This window comes from Ochlerotatus camptorhynchus, unplaced genomic scaffold (genome assembly GCF_037179485.1).
Source record: "Ochlerotatus camptorhynchus isolate MF236.1 unplaced genomic scaffold, CSIRO-AGI_Acam_v1.1 ptg000556l, whole genome shotgun sequence".
Classification (NCBI taxonomy): domain Eukaryota; kingdom Metazoa; phylum Arthropoda; class Insecta; order Diptera; family Culicidae; genus Ochlerotatus; species Ochlerotatus camptorhynchus.
In genome coordinates, this window is record NW_027041039.1 from 1675158 (window position 1) to 1694443 (window position 19286).

The 19286-nt window shown below is 41.3% G+C and overlaps 2 protein-coding genes across 5 annotated transcripts in view; one reads left to right on the top strand and one right to left on the bottom strand.

The window, feature by feature from the left end:
• Positions 1-313: 313 nt before the first annotated feature.
• On the top strand, positions 314-1894 carry VhaAC45 (Vacuolar H[+] ATPase AC45 accessory subunit). The gene is made up of 3 exons (XM_065236545.1): positions 314-529; positions 758-866; positions 933-1894. The coding sequence occupies exons 1-3, from the start codon at positions 438-440 to the stop codon at positions 1890-1892; spliced, it is 1161 nt and encodes a 386-aa protein (XP_065092617.1). The 5' UTR covers positions 314-437; the 3' UTR covers positions 1893-1894.
• A 1405-nt stretch (positions 1895-3299) lies between these two features.
• Positions 3300-19286, bottom strand: part of Alas (5-aminolevulinate synthase) — a 37300-nt gene continuing 21313 nt past the window's right edge. For 3 of the 4 annotated variants that reach the window (XM_065236583.1, XM_065236584.1, XM_065236585.1), the window contains exons 2-3: positions 3997-5631; positions 3300-3928 (exon numbers count right to left, since the gene is read on the bottom strand). In XM_065236583.1, the coding sequence (XP_065092655.1) occupies positions 3803-3928; positions 3997-5577 (1707 nt within the window). In that variant the 5' untranslated portion in view covers positions 5578-5631 and the 3' untranslated portion in view covers positions 3300-3802. Of the gene's footprint in view, positions 3929-3996; positions 5632-10510; positions 10618-19286 lie in introns of those variants that run through there. The other variant, XM_065236582.1, reaches the window with a different exon arrangement.

Below are 19286 nucleotides of genomic sequence, written 5' to 3' on the forward strand. Positions count from 1 at the left end.
TTTTGATTTAATTTATCTCTGAGTGCACAGGAAACCATGCGACAAATTTAACTCATCGCTGAGTTCCAAATTTGGGTCGTTCTCATTCGCCGTGATGGATAACAGGTTCCAGCAATGTGAATTTGTCGTCTCTTTCATTCTTGCACTGTTCTTATGTAGCTCTGAGTGCGACATCAAACTCTTTGTTGCCTTAAGACAGCGCGCGGTAGAACGAAAGAGACCACATTGTTGGACCTGTAACCATTGTCATACGTTAGGTGAATGTCGACCTGGTTGAGTCACGGGATCAGCAGTGAAGAAGAAAATTATAATTCCAGCGGCCTGGAACCATCTGATTCGTACGTTGTGACCACTTGTGGAACAGTAGCAATCCGAATCATCCAGCAAGCAGTAAGAGTTGAACAATTCCGCAAAGAAGGCAGTCAGCAAGTGCAAACATGAAGTCTGCCCTGATTCTGCTGGGACTGGCTATGCTGGTCTCTAGCATCCGAGCTTCGGCAGTTCCCGTCTTCGTCTGGGGCAAGCCATCGTAAGTATTGGTTGAGTTGGCCGCATTCGTTTGTGGGGGCGGATTGTTTAAATTGAGCGTAATTGGGCATAATTGAATGGTGACGAAAAAGGCAATATAAGAGGGAGGTCATGTGATGCTAGTTTGCTCAAGTCGGAGGCGAACCAGCCTAAGGCTGAAAGCCTCCTAAATAAAGCTAAATTAATTAATTAGTTTGCTCAAGGCTCTATTCATCTGTGCTACTTTCAGTGTTACGTATGTTCCAGCCCTTACTCAGTATTCGGCTTCTGAATTCTCTGCCCTGGTTGAATCGCAAGCGGACGACAAGACCTTCACATTGGTATTTGCAGAGGAACGCGTAAGTATTCTGGACATTATCCGGATGAATAATTTTGTCGTTTTATACGTATTGTCTATTACACAGCTTTCCACTGAAGACTTCAGCCAATGCAAACTGAAGACCCAGACCTGTTTCCGCAATCTTGCTAAGGTGGAACGTAAGTCCTATCTTCCGAATGTGGAGGAGCCTCTGACAGCATTCGAACGGGAATCAGGTGATATCCAGAGCGTGCAGCTTTCGGCCGATGGCTCTCTCAGCGAGCGAATTGTTCCGAAGGGTGGTGCTGTTGTTATTGTTAATCTCAGCGGTGATGATTTTGCGTCACATGATGCGCTCATCGATAGCTTATATAATCGGCTCCACGCCGAGTTTCCCAATATCCTAGCCATCTACACTGGCAAGACTCCTTCCTTCCGCTATTCAACCCTTATCCGTCACACTCGTCAGGCTAAACAGGATGATGAACAGGTCCCTGTCAAGATCCTGAAGATTGACAACAACTTCCTGATGGCGTACGAAAGCTTCAAGGCAGGTGCTGTTGATGCATTGGTTGAGGTGTCGCTTGAAACCGTCACAAAGAATGATGCCAACAGCAGCGAATCTACCCTGCAGATCGACATCAAAGGGCCTAGTGCCTCACTTACTATTATGTTCGAGGCTACTTCCGGATCTTGGGAAATCACAGGTGTAACATATGACAACACACCATACTACCTGCGCCACCGTGTCCATCTGAACCAGCACTTCTCCTATCGCTGCTACAGCCTACGGTACTACACCCTCGACATGAAGAAAGAGATTGTGCTCGAGCAGGTTCAGATTCAACCCTTCTGGGCATCGGAGGATGTCACCGAGTTCAACAGATTCGGTGATTCGTGGGATTGTATTGGTTTCACCACTCCAGGAATTCTTACCGGACTGTTCCTGGTGTTCATCTTTATCTTCATCGGTGCCTATGGCATCACCTGGATGATGGATATCCGCACAATGGATCGTTTCGATGATCCCAAGGGTAAGACCATTACCATTAATGTTGCTGAATAAGTTGAGAGGCCGATTATGGTCCAGCGAGTGAACAACGCACAAATAGTTCATTCCAGTAATGATGCAAAGTACGGTTTTGGAAATTTGATTTGCTTAATTTAAAATGTGTTACCTACTGGAAAAATAGAAAATTCATTTTGAAACAAAGAGTTTCCCATTTGATATCACAGCTATCCAGTGTCCACAAATGTCAGGTTTCCAAAAATTCCTTCAAATTACCCGAATCCTGCGAGTTCTGTGGCGCAGTAATGAAAACCTTTAAATTATTAGAGAGGTTGACCCAAGCTATCGAAGCAATCCAAATTTGAAAACGATCTACTCATATCCGTCACAAGTAGGGCTACTCAAAATTGGGGAAAAAATTGGGCTGACAAGATGATGAATGAACAACCAGCGTTGTCAGATTGTTTTCAAGCTTATCGGTATTAAAGGCACCGATAAATCGACGTGACACTTAATTCTGACTTATGCCCAAAAATCGTAAACGACCGATTTAAATGTGCAGTGATCCGAACTGTTTTGTCCAGATTAGATCAGACACGAACCAATTTATAACTTATGCATGCGGGTTCATGGCTTAGCTAAATATTTCCCGTGAACACGGAGCCAGATGTCAGTAGTGTGCTTTGGTCAGAAAATTTATTGTTTTTGTTATGGTCATTCATGTCGGTTTGTCGGTGATATTTCCAGTGGAAACCAGAAGAAGCTCGGGAAAATCTTCCAATAGATGCCGGTAAAAACCTCCGGGGGAAGCATATTGCGTGTTGCGTCAATTACTGTTACAGTAGAGTTTGCTCGTTCTGATGACCCAAAGCTTGTCGAAACAATTTCCCTACATCTCCTGTTATGGTAAACTAGGAAGCTAGAATGGACGACGATGTTTGGAAAAGATCATTCAAAGGGAGCGGTTGTAAATCTTGTAAGGTTTTAAATTGTGATTAAAAAAATCGGTTTAATTCGGTATGAAATTTCCAAAATCGGTATATCGGCATCGAGCTTGGAAATCGGTATAAATACCGATAAATCGGTATATCTGGCAGCGCTGGCTATTAATCTCCCTATCAAAATGCAAAATTTCCGCACCGTAGAGCCACTCTCTGTGAATGTGCACTCGAGAGCGCTTTCAAGTGTACCTTCAGTGAAAACACAAAGCGGAAATCTAGCATTTTGATAGGGAGATTTATAACATTAAGCTATCTATTTTACGAGGGGTTAACAGAAAATTCAATTGGATTTAACATAAGCGGGTCTATATTAAAAAAAGTAATGAACAAGTCCCAAAAGAGCGACCCATCCCTGCCCAGGGTGAATGAAACAAGAGACTTTGATTGACTTGCAACACAGATTTATTTTTGTATTTCTAATAGTTTATTGTCAACAACATATCGACATACACATTTGTATAGATTGATAATGCACACATTTATTAAAAAAACAGCGTCATGAACGCAAGGAATTTCGGTTTCAGATAATTTATTTCAGGTAAACTTAACGATTTCTTTTCTAATTCGAACTAACAACAGATAACAAATATGCATACGAAAAGTGCGCGATCATCACGATATCACAATGAATCCAGAATTAAGGCAATAATTGCATCCACCTCATTTGAAAATAAATTAAACTTGAGTAGGGCAAATTTGTTTTTGATCAAACTCTAAGTTAGGAGATTTTGTGTCTTTCGATTCTGACTTTCTAACTCTACAGGGACATTTTGGATGTGGCTGCGATATGCTGCTGCACTGTTGAACATTGAACGTTGTACACCATTCACCAATTTGTTTCCGTCATGGAATATTTAGTAGCGTAAAAGAAGCTGATAGAGACCCAGCACCCGGAAGGAGGAGTAGCGCGCGGTTTCGCGTCTCCTCCTTGTGTAGCATTATTGCGCGTTGCATGGTTTTGAGGGCTTAGTTTGCAATAGCAGCAATCTGCGGGCAGTTTGGAATCTGACAATTGAGTTCAGCAGCACAGCTCGCCTTGGTGCGAGACTCGAAGCGATCGAACAGCAACGGTTTGCGGCAGAATGTACATTCCTGTTGATAGATGTGGAATAAAATGATTATTTAAAGAATCTTTGAAAAATGCTAACTTGAGAACTCACCGCAGTGCACGTTGAGCCATTCAGAGGCATTCCGAGATCTTGCCAGACCAGCTTCATGTCACGAATCATGACATCCATCATTTCCTTGGTGTGGTGTGGTGTCGGAGCCAGACGGAGTTTCTCCTCGCCACGTGCTACCGTTGGGTAGTTAATGGCTTGCACATAGTGTCCAAAACGTTTGATCATCAAATCCGATACCTCGGTGCATTGGGCTGGATTGCCAATCTTTACTGGAATGATATGACTTGGGGTATGTTCCACCGGGAAGCCCTCTTTTCGCAGCAAACCGCGAAGGTAGCGAACGTTTTCCTGGTGACGAGCACGCAGTTCACGCCCTTCGTCCGAAGCCAGGATGTCGATCGCTTTCAGTGCACCGCACAGTACCGTCGGGGGCAGCGAAGTGGTAAAGATGAATCCGGCAGCATACGAACGCACCATGTCTACCAGGAGAGAAGTACTGGCAATGTAGCCTCCTACGTTACCAAATGCCTTGCCCAGTGTTCCGGAGATGATGTCCATCTTATGGAGTAACCCTTCCCGTTCGCCCACTCCTGCGCCGTGATCGCCATATAGACCCACGGCATGCACTTCGTCCACGAAGGTCAGAGCACCAAACTCGTGAGCGACATCGCAAAGTTCCTCCAATGGACAAATGGCTCCCGTCATCGAATGGACAGTTTCAAATGCAACAATTTTGGGCAACGATCTGTCGACCTTCGACAGCAGTTCCCGCAGGTGGGCAGGGTCATTGTGACGGAAGATGTGCTTCGGCACACCGCTGTTCCTAATTCCTTGAATCATCGAAGCATGGTTTCCAGCATCTGAGAAGATATGACAACCGGGCAGGGCCTTGGCCAGCGTAAACAACGTAGAATCATTGGCAACGTAGCACGAAGTGAACAGCAGAGCTCCCTCCTTTTGATGAAGCTGTGCCAGGCGGTTCTCGAGATTTTCGTGATTTAGCGAATTTCCGGAAATGTTCCTGGTTCCACCGGCACCGGCTCCGTAGGTCTCCAGCGCATTGGCCACCGCATTCTTGACCTCTGGATGGCAGGACATTCCCAGGTAGTCGTTCGAGCACCACACCGTAATCGGGCGCTCACCCCAGGAATACTCCATTGCACGCGGGAACTGGCCGGCTTCGGCCAAGCGGTTCACCTTCTTGAACACACGGTACGAGTGGTCCTTCTTCTTGCGCATGATTTGCTCATGGAAGAATTCCTCATACTGGAACGGACGATTGGCGGGAACATCCACGCTCTCCGCACCGAGTTCCTTAACATGCGGAGCAGCCGAGGTCAAGAAGGGACACTTCTTTGCCTCCTCCTTGGCCTTCGGTTGCTGCAGCGAGCTCAGGCTACGGCTCGGGGTTTTCATCTCCAGTTGTTGCTTGGGAGTCGCAACGGATTCCTTTTTGGTGGCCACCATTTTGCCACCAGCATCGGCAACGGCCGGCGGGTTCTGCAGGCTCGAAATGGTACGGGCAACCACCGGGCATTGGGAACCGTACGCCTTCAGCAGGGCCGGGGCGTAGTTGCGCACGTAGCTGGTGCTCAGACGAGTTAGGAATGGGCAAGGCATCTTCTTAATGCTGCTTACCGAACGGAACAGAGTTGGTGTGGCGAAATTTAGGAGCTGTAGGGGGAGAAGAAGAAGAAGAAAAGAGATGGGGTTTTAGAGTTATTTCAACACTGCAATATGAAAAGTTGGGTTGGAACTGAGTAAGGTACACTGGGGCAAGTTGAAACGCGCGGAGAAGTTAAAACGGAAAGCGTATCTCTCTTCGTGGAAGTGAATAATCCCTGTGGATATTTATAAATCAGTTGTTTGCGTTAGTGTACAATGCGAGAGGCGCGCAATGCACAGGACCGGATCGTAGGAGATAAATTACAAGCAAAAGTACTTAAGGACAAGATTGATAGAAGACACGAATGGCCTGGTTTTACAAGGCAAACTAGCCATGACAACGGTCATTTGTGGATTCTAACATCCTTGTCTTTAATGTAATTAATGCACAAGTTATGCCAGTTGTGATGTAGCGGACCAAAAGTTTGTTGGAATTTAACTACAAACCAAAATTAAATAATTGTGTAGTTTACCGTATGCGTGATAATGTTTGCACCATCGTACAAATAAGGTTCCCGTTTCAGCTGTGCATACAATGACTTGGTTTTCTTTGCATGCTCGTAACCTATAGCTCATACCGTAGTAGGCTGTGTATAAAAGAAAATGATTTACTTAGTTTGACAGTTGCACCATGCCGAAGTGGCAGCGTATTCGTGATTTGTCCCACGCGCAAATGTCGCAAAAAGACATTTTAATCGCCGTGGGAGTGTCCCGGTGGACCGTCAAAAGGGTTTTAGACCGAGAAAAGAAAGGACAACTATCCGCGAAGGTGGCCACTGGTCGTCCGAGGTCAGCTCGGGCTCCGAGGGTTATCGCTGCTATCAAAAGGAAGATTCGGGTGAATCCAGTGCGTTCAATAAGGAAAATGGCAAAGGAACACGGGATCAGTGACTTTACGGCACGGAAGATCGTAAAGGAAGATTGCGGGGGAAGTCGAGGGCACGAAAAAAAAAACACATGATTACCAACCGCATCCGGGAGCTACGAGACGAACGATGCAAGAAAATCTTGAACTTCCTTAAGCGAAAAAATCCGGTAATCCTGTTCACCGACGAGAGCATGTTTACCGTCGATCCCGTATCAAATTCCAGAACCGACCGGTATATTAGTTCTCTTCCGGTAAAAGACGTGGCCGACGAGCACAAGAACGTGTATCTGACCAAGCATCGTGCTAGTGTTATGGTGTTTGGATTGGTGGCTTCAGATGGCAAAAAAAAATTGACCCGGTGTTCATTCCAGAAGGCGACAAGGTTAACACGGAGGTCTACATCGGGATTTTAAGTAAGTATGTTCTTCCGTGGATCAAGTACGGTCCGAAGCCAAATGTTGTATTTCAACAAGATGCTCCGTGCCATACCTCGAACCGCACTCAGAAGTGGTTGCAGGAACATTTTCCGTTCTGGGCGATGGATATGTGGCCGCCATCCAGCCCCGATCTTAATCCGCTGGATTACTCAATATGGCGCGTCATGAAGGCCAAGGCCTGTTCTAAATGCCACCCGACTACAGCAAGCCTAAGACAAACATTGACCCGTACCTGGAGAGAAATGGATCCAGACAACATTTTTAGAACCTGCCGTGCATTCCGGAAGCGTGTGGAGGCCATAATTGCAGCAAGTCGAAACTCGATCGATGATTAACATAGTTTAAGACTGTGAAAAACATCCCCCCTTTGAATAAATAAAAAAAAACATGAAAACGAAATTTTTGAGAATTTTTTTAATTTTGACATTGTTTAATGGTGCAAACATTATCACGCATACGGTAGAATTATGATTTTAAGAATGCATTGTTTTATTTTTCTAAATAATTGAGTCTTATGACTGCAAAAATAAAAAGATTTTTTTTTATTATTCATTTGGTTCAACGCTTTTGGAATGCGATATCACATTTACCTTTGAATTTGGCTTGATCGAGTGGCGATTTTCATTTCTTTAGATCAAGACGATGAAGTTTTGAAGAAGACAACGATCATAAATCACAGGGAAGGAAAAAGTTGGTCGCCATATTACCACAAACGAAGTGACAGACGGAGCGGCTCGAAAACTTTGGTGACTAACCTGCTATTTCAATTTTTCAGTGTACCACATGGCAACACCACTACTACTGGACTGTACCACATGGCAACAACACTACTACTGGATTGTACTAGCATTTTCACCAAATGTATTAGAATGTTTTGGTTCTATCTCTTTCACTCTACTCAAAACTGAAATGCATAAAAAAATGACAAAATGATACACTCTTTGCACACTGTCAAAGAATCATTGTACACAAAATCAACTTTGTTCAAATCAAAACAAAAAAACTAACCCATCTGGTGGATGATGGCACAAGCTTCCAAGAAAATTCTATTACAGTGAACCACATTATTTTAATGGATTTCTTCGCCAGTTAGTCGTCCGTCACTTCGTTTGTGATATTACCATAGAGGTAACTCTAAGACTAGTAGGTCCCGAAGAAACGTGCTCAACTTTTTGGCTCAGCTCTAGTACTTCCTTCGGTCCCAAGCTAATCGATGCACCCCTCGAAACATAGGAAAATCCACGAACCCCTCATTTTGTCTGTCAAACTTTCATAGCAAATCAAAACAAACATAGTGTAGTACTAGAATTTTGACTAGAATGGGGTACGTTAATCAATTTGCTTGGGACCAATAGGCTAGTCAAGTAGTGTGAGCCAATTTAAACCCGTTAGTTTCCACCGGTTGATAGTATCATGTTGATATGAGGGCCAGAAAAACGGTTTCTCAGCTTTGTTATTCTCCCTTTTTATGACACAGACCTATTAGTCCATATTTGAGTAGCTTTGATATTGTTTGACCTGATTTAGAGAATAGACGTTCTGAACTTCAAGTTGGGATGGAACATAGTTCAATCGATGCTCTGTTGGCTTGGTGGTCTATATACACGGTAAGAAAAAAGTACCCAACGGCCAGTTCACTTTTACCTACTTTTGACTAGTTTGTCTCCTTTTCTCCTACTAATGTTGTCAAAATCGAAGGAGCAAAACCACCCAACAGGGGTAGTAAAGTGTGGGAACCCAACGTTGAGTATAATCAACAATCAATACGAAACTAACGATTTTAAATTGGCTCACCACTTTAGTAGTCTATTGGTCCCAAGCAAACGATTAACGTACCCTATTCTAGTTGAAATTCTATTACTACACTATGTTTGTTTTGATTCGCTATGAAAGTTTGACAGATAACATCAGGGGTGTGTGGATTCATGCAGAACATGCAGGGGTGAGTGAAATAGCTTGGGACTGCTTGGGACCGTTGTTCTGGTACTGAGTGAGCCAAAAATAATAATGATTTTCTTCGGGACCCAGTGGTCTTAGAGTTACCTCTATGGTATAATCATATTTACCTACTGTTGGGTACAACTAACTTACTTTTGGTTAAAAAGCCAGTGGAAAATTCCATACGAACTGCACACAAGTAAATGAAAATTACTTTGACCCGCTTTACCTACTTTTGGGTTCCTGCACTATAGTGCCGAGATGAGTGAAAAGAACTTAGTTTTGGGTACTTTTTTCTAACCGTGTACACTAAAATTAATTCAACTCTTCCAATGAAAATTTAAAAAGTCGTACAATAATCGTAGCCAATTAATCGATAAGCAGATAATCAGAGAATCATTGAATAATCGATTGAAAATTAATCGATTATTTTAACAGATAATCGACTAGCTCGATTAATCGAGTAGTAATCGGACATCACTATCTGACAGATTTTGGCCAGGAAGCACCTTGAGAAAAAACACTCGTTATGACTACCATTGAATTTGTTTTCGAAGTCCCATGTGATTTGAGGTGTCGCTTGATGTCTTTTGGTCAAAGTTAGAAACTGACCATTTTCCGGGGGTACCCGGAACATGTCCGGATGTGACCAATTGCTGATCACCTGATTCAATTGAATTGTCATGTGGTTTGAGGTGTCGCATGATGGGTTTCGATGCATGTCAAAAAATGACCACTTCCCCGGAGCAACCGGAACACGTTCTGGGCACTTGATGTGACTACAACTGGTTTTGGTCCAAGTCAGAAACTGGCCACTTCCTCGGGGGTACCCGGAACATGTCCGGGTGTTATCAATGTGGTCGTGGGTACTTGATATACCTACCATTGAACTTGTTTTAGAATTCTCATGAGATTTGAGGTGTCGCATGACTGGTTTTGGTCCAAGTCAGAAACTGGCCACTTCCCCGACGGTACCGGGAACGTGTCCGGATGTGACCAATGTGGTTCTGGGCACATGATATAACTAGCATTGATCTTATTTTATTATCTAGCGCACACAAAACGCTTGTAATAGAAACTTACAAAGTTAGGAGGCTGAAGAAGTGTCCAGAAGCGAAATCATTCAGTCTTAACTCTTAACAAGGCGTTTCTTCTTTTTGGGAGTCAATCAAAGTCTCGAAAGTTTTCAGTCGTCGGCAAAATTGTGATCGGAAACGGATCACTTTGCACTACTGCAGCAGTGACTATCGAATGTACACACACACACACACACACACACGGACACACTGTTGCACAGTTCAACGAAAATACTTAACGATCACCTTGCCAAACGTTCACGTTCACACTTGGCTAACTCATCATTTGTACAGCAAAAAAGCATTCTAATTAGTAAGAGGTCCAAGGGCACACCCGCAGTACACTGACACACGATTGCAGTTCTGTTGAACCATGGCTGGTTATTTACACAGAAAACGATCGACGGTCTTGAGCTCCCTGCTATATGGAGGTGCTCATGCTCAATCAAAGAGACATCGTATCATTTTGAATTGCTAATCCACTACCGGCGCTGATTGACTGACAGATGATCCCATCGACCAATTTATTGAATTTAATCCGATTTGCTATTCGAACTTATTATTCGCACCTTATTCATTTTGTCGACAAAACCTGGAGCGGATTTCACTGAACGATGCGAGGTGACGTTGATTGATTTATCTCGTCGTTTCCTTGGTCACTGCCAAAACTAGCACCGGATCATTCCGTCACACTGGCTAAACGAATTTACTGAAATTTGAACGCGGTCCACGTACTGCTCGCACACCAATAACCTCGTCGTCGATAGATTGGAGATCAACTGCTGGCGGACTGCGCAACCCGGCACCGTAGTTGCTCAAAGACTGGATATTTTCGAGATAATATTTGCCAGCGGTTCGAGCGGTTCGAGAGGAAACTAGTTCAAACTGTTGTATCACACTGCCGACCGCACAGTGGCAGTTACTCAATGCTGTCTCAATGCTCTCGTTAAGGGTAGTGTGGTTAGTATAGTAGCTATACTCCGGAGTCCGGTCATTTACTGATGCAATGTACACTCGCGCGCCCGAACTCCGAACAGAATTCACACCGAATAGGCCCCCTTCCAGAGCAATCGCACCTTTTTATACAGCACCACCGCTATAGGTCAGAGGTATATAACACGGTGAGATTGAATTCTGCGATAATGTCGTCGTGCTGCTATCAAATCTTGCCGGTGGTTCAAAGGATCTTCTCCGGTGAAATGGAAAAAAGAAACCAGGTGAAACTGAATTCAAATTGCAACCCTTCCTCGCAGCAGATCTTGCAAATTCAATACGAGCTACTCTCGTCAGAATACGCGACACCTCTTGTGACCTTTTTGGGTCAATTGGTGATTTGCGTGTTCATCGACGACGGCACGAAGTATTAACTTTCTCGGCATTGATGGGATGAATTCTGACGAAGAACAACTGTTAAATAAACAAACGGCATTAACACGAACGGCGATGATTACCAGCTGCGAGGAAGTCGTTACATTCCTGGATGAGTGCATCTGATAAGTATTGTTTAGAAATTCTCGTTCGTGTCTATTGATAGTTGGTTGTCGGAAAATGTATAATTTACAGCTCCGTTTAAATAAGCAGGTATGACACCAGGCTAATTCTCGATAAGCAGGCAGTATAATCGATTTTCTATTGAACGTAATTTAACCTTTCAGCACCCGTGCCGAAAAAAATAATTAAAAACCTACTGACTTTGGAAATCGCTCATGTTCCATGAAATTTAATATTCATGTTCAATAGATCAATAGGGTACTACCCCATATCCGGCCTATTAAGCACAACCCACACTTAGTTTAGCAACAAACGGAATGTTATTATTACTGATGGCTTCCAAATTTATGTACCTTTCCGTATGTACCGTAAGATTTGATAAAGAAAAACCAATCGTTGAGATATTGTCAAAAGTCTAACACTGCTTCTTGACGCAAAACTCGGCCTACGGATTCTAAACTCGGCCTAACGCATTGAAACGCCATTGAAACGCCAATGAATTCACTTCGGCCTATCGGATGAAGATAAAACATGATTCGGTCGGAGCGCTTCTTTTGTTTTTTTTTTGGGAATAATGGGTGCAAACCTTCATATCACGCGTTCTCATTGACTTCGTTCCGTAGCTTATTAACTAAAGTATCGTACCAAACGCACAATAATCTTGTTAACTCTGAAATCATGGATTTATTTGAAGTTTTCTGCTCGATAGACCCAAAATGAGCGATTAGGCCGAAGTAGTTCTCTACCCTACTTGAAGAATATTATGGAGAATATTAGGGTTTAAGAAGTGCCCTCAAGGTGAAAATAGCATACTGTTGTATTTTGTACAGCACGCGAGTGCTCCTGTCACAAAAGTTGGCGCGAGTACTGCAAGGTTAATAGTGGGAAGTGTTTTCGATTCCACTAAGTGTGTTTCGTGTATTTATTAGTAATTATGATGAGTTACCTAATTTGACTTTCACTTTGGTTAAACAAACTAAACACGAAACAAATTTCTCTCCATTCTTAGAATTTGAATGCCACGACATCAAAAAGCTAGCTACTGTGAGATTGTACTTTTCTTATTCTGTCTTATAGGTACATTATTGCAATTTTTCAAATGGAATATTTCATGCGATATATACCGTGAAGGTGGGCTATTGTGATTCCGCACACTTGACAAACAATTTGATATTTTAAAAGTGTTTTTATGTTACTTCATACGTGAAGTTTACGATTTTCAGAGTTGGTTGGAAATGCCATCTACCGTGAAGCTTTAGTATGATAATTTATTAGCTAGTCTAGTCTGAAGAGGCTAGGTAGATAGTTCCACTAGAGTACGGCAGTATGAAAATTGAATTCAAGAGCAAATTTTCATTACGTCGAATGTAACAAAGGTAAACAAAGTCGAGCTATCAGTGTCAATCGATGCTCCTGCTATTACACTATATACTGTCCGAATATAGGATCACATCCCATTTTTAAATTTATTTACCAGTCGAATTGCTTTTTGACGTAATCACCTTCCGATCAAAATAGTTTTCGATGTTACTTAAGTCACCCGATTTCTATGGAGATGCCGTTTGCCTTAAGTAACAGCACTGAGAAACCCGTAAAAAGTGTACTTTCGTCGTTTCGCTTTCTCATTATTAAAGTGAATAAATCGAACTGTTTGTTGCTAAGATGATTTCGGTGGTCCTAAAATGATGAATGGGCTGCACGTAAGGAGACGTAATTGATAATTCTCCCGAATATCCTGGTAAATACACTTTGACTTAAGTAACAATAGGGGCCACCAAACGACGTATAATAACTTTTGACTCAAAAACCAGTATTTTTTAGCATGAAAGCTAGCGATTTGCATTTGTATGATTAAAACCCTGCTAAATATGTTAAACATTGCTATCACTATGAGATTATATGTGTTTACTTGGAAATAGGAATAACTTTTCGGTCATCAAAACAAAACTTTATTTTTCTCGGATTGGTGCGAATGTTACTTACGACATAATGAAAATTTGCTCTTGAAATGATAATAGAGTGAAGGGCCCAGCGTTGCCAGATTGTTTTAAAGCTTATCGGTATCGAAGGTATTAAAAATCGGTATTTATCGGTATTTACTATTTAATTAATTTTATATTTTTGCCGTTTTTGAAAGCAAAATTTTCAAAAACCTTTGGCTTATGGTCAAACTTCCAAAAGAAGACGAAAGAAATTTCTGGGAGAATAAATTGAACTTCCTGGAGAAGACGACAGAAACTTCCAAGAGACGCTGACAGAAACTTCCTAATGTAGATTGGAAGAAACATCTGAAGAAAGTCGGAAGCCAGAGCGCTTACGGAACAGTCGAAAGAAACAAGTACATTATTCATAAAACATCCCTGAAGACTCCGAAATTTCCTTAAAGTTTTCGGAACAGTCCTGAAATGCACTTAGGAATATTCCATAATTTCTCGAAATTCATTAAAAGTTCTTGTAATAATTAGGGACTGTGACTACCGGAATATCTCTAATCATCTTTGAAGGTCTCTGGACTTTCTGGAAGATTACAGAATCTCTTAAGTGCTCTCACAAATTTCTCGAATTTATTGTAACATCAGCATTGAAGCTCTCTGATCTTCCCGATTTTTTAATTTTTAAAAGTTATCGACACTGCCATTAAAAAAGCATAGAACTTCCCATAAAATGTTTTCGAAATAGTCTACTGCTCATGTAACTTCCCTTACGTTTCCTAAATTTGCATGAGCCCCTCAGGACATTGCTGAAGTTTTCGGAAACTGCCTGAACTCCTTCATAATTTCAGCAATTTCATTGAAATTAATTTATCTGTCCTGATGTTCTCTGAGCTTCACTAAAGTTGCTGAAAACCATTAAATTTCCCTGAAGTTCTTTGGACTTGTGAAGATTCCAAAATATTTATGATGTTTCCTTAAGTTCACTGGAGTTCGCTGGACTTTTCTAAAATTTCCGGGTTTTCGAATTGAAACAGAAGTTTTTGAAACTGTCTTTAATTTATCGAAACTTACACAAAAGTCTGGACTTTTCTGAAGTTTCAGAACTTCTTAAATGTTCCTGCAGCTAGTGTGAATTCACAATAAAAATCCGATAGCATCCTTGAAGTTCCGAAAAAGTTAAAAAAAACTGGCGGGAGAAGATGAAAGAATTATTCGAGCAATGTCTGAAGAAGCTTCCAAGGTAAGGTGGAAGAAGTTGGATGAAACTTCAGGAAGATAAAAAATGAACAAAAACTTCCGGAAGTTAAATAATGTTTAAAAAATATTTCTCGATTCCCTAGGAATTACCGGAAAGAGCCATCAACTATTTCTCGTTTCGCCAATCAAAAGAAGGAATTAGTCAAAAAAGTATCAAGCATAAGGCATCTTTAGAGATGATTTTTTAGAATATTGAAGGCTAAACAAATATGAGGTATTCAAAAACATACAAGTCTCTCACCGAGGGGGACGAAAGTAATCTGTTCTACATTTATTTTAACGGATTTCAATAAAATTTGCTTAATTTGTTTTGGATAAATTCGATTCGTTATGAATTAACGCGTGCCTTTCGATATTATCCGATTTCATCCACTATTCATCGATAATCTTGAATGTGTTAGAATTATCGAGCATTATGCTGATATTATTTTTAATGTGTAGCATGATGTGAACTGTCACTTCCTGAGCACCTGCTTTTGTGATTGTTTCAAACCCTTCAAGCTTCAAGTACCAACTCTGGAAGCAATGAAAATATCTGCAAGAAGGGTTGGTGACCTAATTGACTACCGGCATTGATGGCCAAACGGGACCAAATCATAGATGCCGTATCGATGCTTATGTTCATCGGATGCCAGAAATATTAATATTAGTCCAAATCATAGTCCATTGATTTTGAAGCGACTATTCCTAAGGCAAAGATGAATGCAGTTTTTTTTATATTTCTAGAAGACTACTTCCTTTACATTATGGTTATGTTGGTTTGTGTGGGCGTGCCTTGAATTCCTAGTAATCATCGAGAGAAGTCATTGTTTACAAAAGCTGTTACGCACTACTTCCAGCTCTATCTATAGATTTGTTTTAGAACAAAGATTTTCGAGCTCGACCAACAATACAGAAGGGCGGATCAAACAACTTGTAATGACCTTATCTCGCATACCGAAGATCACCTATCCAATCGAACACCACTATCGAATAGCAGAAAATTTCCCCTACCTGATGGTGTCGTTGGTTTGGCAAGGCAAGCTTCGGGTCACGAGGAAAGAGCATTAAAAGATTGATTACAAAAGCTAATTTACCTTTGTGTATTGTTGGTCGAGATTTCGCGATGTTCCTTTCTTATAAACAAACGGGTGTCACCGTTACTTGTCATGATTATTATAGAGATGTGATCCGATAACAGAGATGTGAACGATACAAACAGATATTATCCGTTTTTAGAGATTTAAGCTCGATTATATCCGATATAATCGATCAAATGGATTTGTTCGACTATGAACCGATTCATCGAACTTTAGAGTTAGTTTTGGCAACATTTGAATAAATCTGGGAATTTCTCTCACAAAAAAATTCTCCGAAATTCGAGCGGAGGCAGGCAATAATAATTTTGATTATTTAAAAAAAATCGGTATAAAATTTTATAAATCGGTATTCTGAGGAATCTTATCTGTACATCGGTATTTAGATCGGAAATCGGTATAAATACTGATAAATCGGTATATCTGGCAACGCTGGAAGGGCCATTGATGCGACAGGAGGGTAGCGCGCTACTTCGTCGTTATCGCCCATTTCCGTTCTATCGAGCAGAAATCATCAATAATATCCATGATTTCACCGTACTCAAATCAATAGTACACACTACCAAAAAGTCATGTAAATTTCCGTGCCCTGAGACCGACACATGCAAGCACCTACTGACATAAGAATCAGTTGAAAGAAACGAGAAAATAAATTCAATCAATCGTACTTTTCGTCGAGTTGCGTATGTTTCGGTTTGGGAACACTTAATTTTACATGACATACTTGTTTACGTTCCATAATTTACGTCAAAGATGGATTACGTCTCGTGTAAAAATAGTTATTTTTAAGTGTGTAGGTTCGTTTCGATGCGTTAGCTCATAAGCTACAACACAAAGCCTATACGAGTGCGTTGTATGAATATTTAAACTCATTGTTCTCAAAACAAAGAAAGCGCTCCTAACAAATCCATTTTTTCTGTCTTCATTCGAAGAACGAAGAAAAACCTAGAAAAATCAATGGCGTTTCAATGCGTTAGGACGAAATTGAAACTCGTCGATCGAATTTGCAATCAAGAAGCAGTGTTAGATTTCTTACAATATCTCAATAATTTGTGACTCTTTATCGAATCCAACGGTACACATAGAAAGGTAAATAAATTTGGAAGTCATCCATTCGAAAAAGAGAGCTTAAGTGTGGGTTATGCTTAGTAGGACGGAAATTAGATTCAAAACCCTACTAATCAAACGCTCACTTCATTAGTCAGGAATAGGTACCGGGTGAAGACTAGAATTCTGACGCATGGTCATTATCGGTGTGATTGCTTGATTTTGTTGCAAATGAATCGGTTTTTGACTGCCACAGGGACACGCCTTTGGAGGGTGTTCCAACACTCCGAAGGGTATAAAGAGCGGGACCTTACAATTAGAGTCGGATCCTTGCGATAAAGGCAAGAATGACAACTGTATCAAAACCGAACACTTCAAGAGCAAATTTTGATTACGTCGAAAGTAACAAAGGTAAACAAAGTCAAGCTATCAGCGTCAATCGATGCTCCTGCTATTACACTATATACTGTCCGAATATAGGATCACATCCCAGTTTTAAATTTATTTACCAATCAAATTACTTTTTGACGTAATCACCTTCCGATCAAAATATCTTTCGATGTTACTTCTATGGAGATGCCGTTTGTCTTAAGTAACAGCGCAGAGAAATCCGTGAAAAGTGTACGTGCGTCGTTTCGCTTTCTCATTATTAAAGTGAATAAATCGAACTGTTTGTTGCTAAGATAATTTCGGTGGCCCTAAAATGATGAATGGGCTGCACGTAAGGAGACGTGATTGATAAATCTCCCGAATATCCTGGTAAATACACTTTGACTTAACCAACATTAGGGGCCACCAAACGACGTATAATAACTTTTGACTCAAAAACCAGTATTTTTGAGCATGAAATCTAGCGATCTGCTACGACCACAATAGATTAAATAACTGATCGCAGCAGTGGATTTATGTCCCGAACAGAGAGTGAAAAATATGTATAATAATATTACCACAGACAAACAGATATAACACTCACAAGTTGTTCATCGAACAAGCATTTAACGTTCAATTTAAAAGTGTCTTAGTTGGTAGTACCGCCACTTGTGGCTTGCATAGTCAATTCCCTTGTGTTTGACGTTTACACACTACCGCCATCTGTTTAGCGTACTGTCCATCACTGTGTACTCAACAGATGGCGGTAATGTTTTAGCGAACGATGTTGTACAGTGAGAAATAATCATTGTGCTATGTCTGTTTGTCTGTAATAGTGCCCTATGTATGTTTTAGGCAACTGTCAAAAATATACAGCTTATTTTAGATTGTAAAAACCAAATCAAAAATAAATTGAACGAGTGAGGATCAGCACGTCGAACAGTGGCCGGAGCCCGAACAAAACTTCTAAAAATTATGTTTTTATGTGTGTTGTGGGTTTTCCACACATTGAATAAGGTTTTCTCGTCAATCGCTCGCCATCTTCAAGAGATCGATTCCCTTTCCCATTATCAGTCCTTTGACGCTCAAAATATTCCTCCCCCCGCCGATCTTCCCTGCCTAAAACTCCTCTCTCATCAATTTTGCTTGTACCCCCACCACATCTAACAAAACCCCTCCAGCGATCAAATTCACCGCTTCTATCTGGAGCAAACTGAGATACCAAAAGCAGAACGGAACCAGCCAGGCCTGAACTGGAAGAAGATATGGGCAAACATTTCATCAAGAAGACTGTCGATCTCTAGTGAACGAAAAAAAACCGAGCACCGTAGACTGATGAACATCATCGGCCGTGCAAACGACCCATATTGTCAGCACTGCATGGTGGTCACCGAATCTTTGCAACACAAGTTCTGTGAGTGCCCCCTCTCGGTACTCTCGGTGGGTGGCAAAGACCTACTTTCGAAGACCTTCTACGCCCGATCCTGGGTACTATTGCAACAGAGACAAGAATCCGTATCTGTTTGAATGTGTTATTTATTATTAAAAGCTAAGGCTGTGTTCCATTTGGTGAATTGTCACTTAAATTTGACGCTTCGAAAATAAATTATAATGTTCGAACATCCCTCTGTTGTTGATCTTCCGATTTTCGAAGAGGTTTTTGTCAAAATTGATTTCTTGTCTGTCAGAAATAAGTCCATCTGTCAAATTTAAGTGAAAATTCACCAAATGGAACGCAGCCTAAATAAACAATATTTTAACAAATTAAAAAAATGTCGGATAAGATTTAGATTTTTATTTATTTATTAACGATCACCGCCTTCGACTAAGTCGCACAGACTGAACTACTTAATACTATTTTCTAGACTTAATTCCTAATCCTATGTGAAAATACAGTTTTGGACATGTTAAAATCGAATTTGTCGTCAACTTCATTAAAAGCCTGGAGACACGAATCAAGTTGATTGTGATGCCCATAGTCCGTCCTGTGGCACGGAATTGCCAGTAGAGGTGAACTGCGGAAGCGACGTGGAGGAATGTTGATCGGTATCTGCTCAAGAAGTGCAGGACAGTCAATACCTCCTGACATGACAGACTTTCTAAGTTGATCAATCGGCATCGGTCGGGGTAAGAAGGAAGATTTTCTGGGTCATTCCAGGGAAGCTGGCGTA

Coding starts and splice junctions, on each gene's coding strand:
- VhaAC45 (XM_065236545.1), top strand. CDS start 438: ATGAAGTCTGCCCTGATTCTGCTGGGACTGGCTATGCTGGTCTCTAGC. Junction 530..757: donor TTCGTCTGGGGCAAGCCATC/GTAAGTATTGGT, acceptor TGCTACTTTCAG/TGTTACGTATGTTCCAGCCC. Junction 867..932: donor TGGTATTTGCAGAGGAACGC/GTAAGTATTCTG, acceptor TCTATTACACAG/CTTTCCACTGAAGACTTCAG.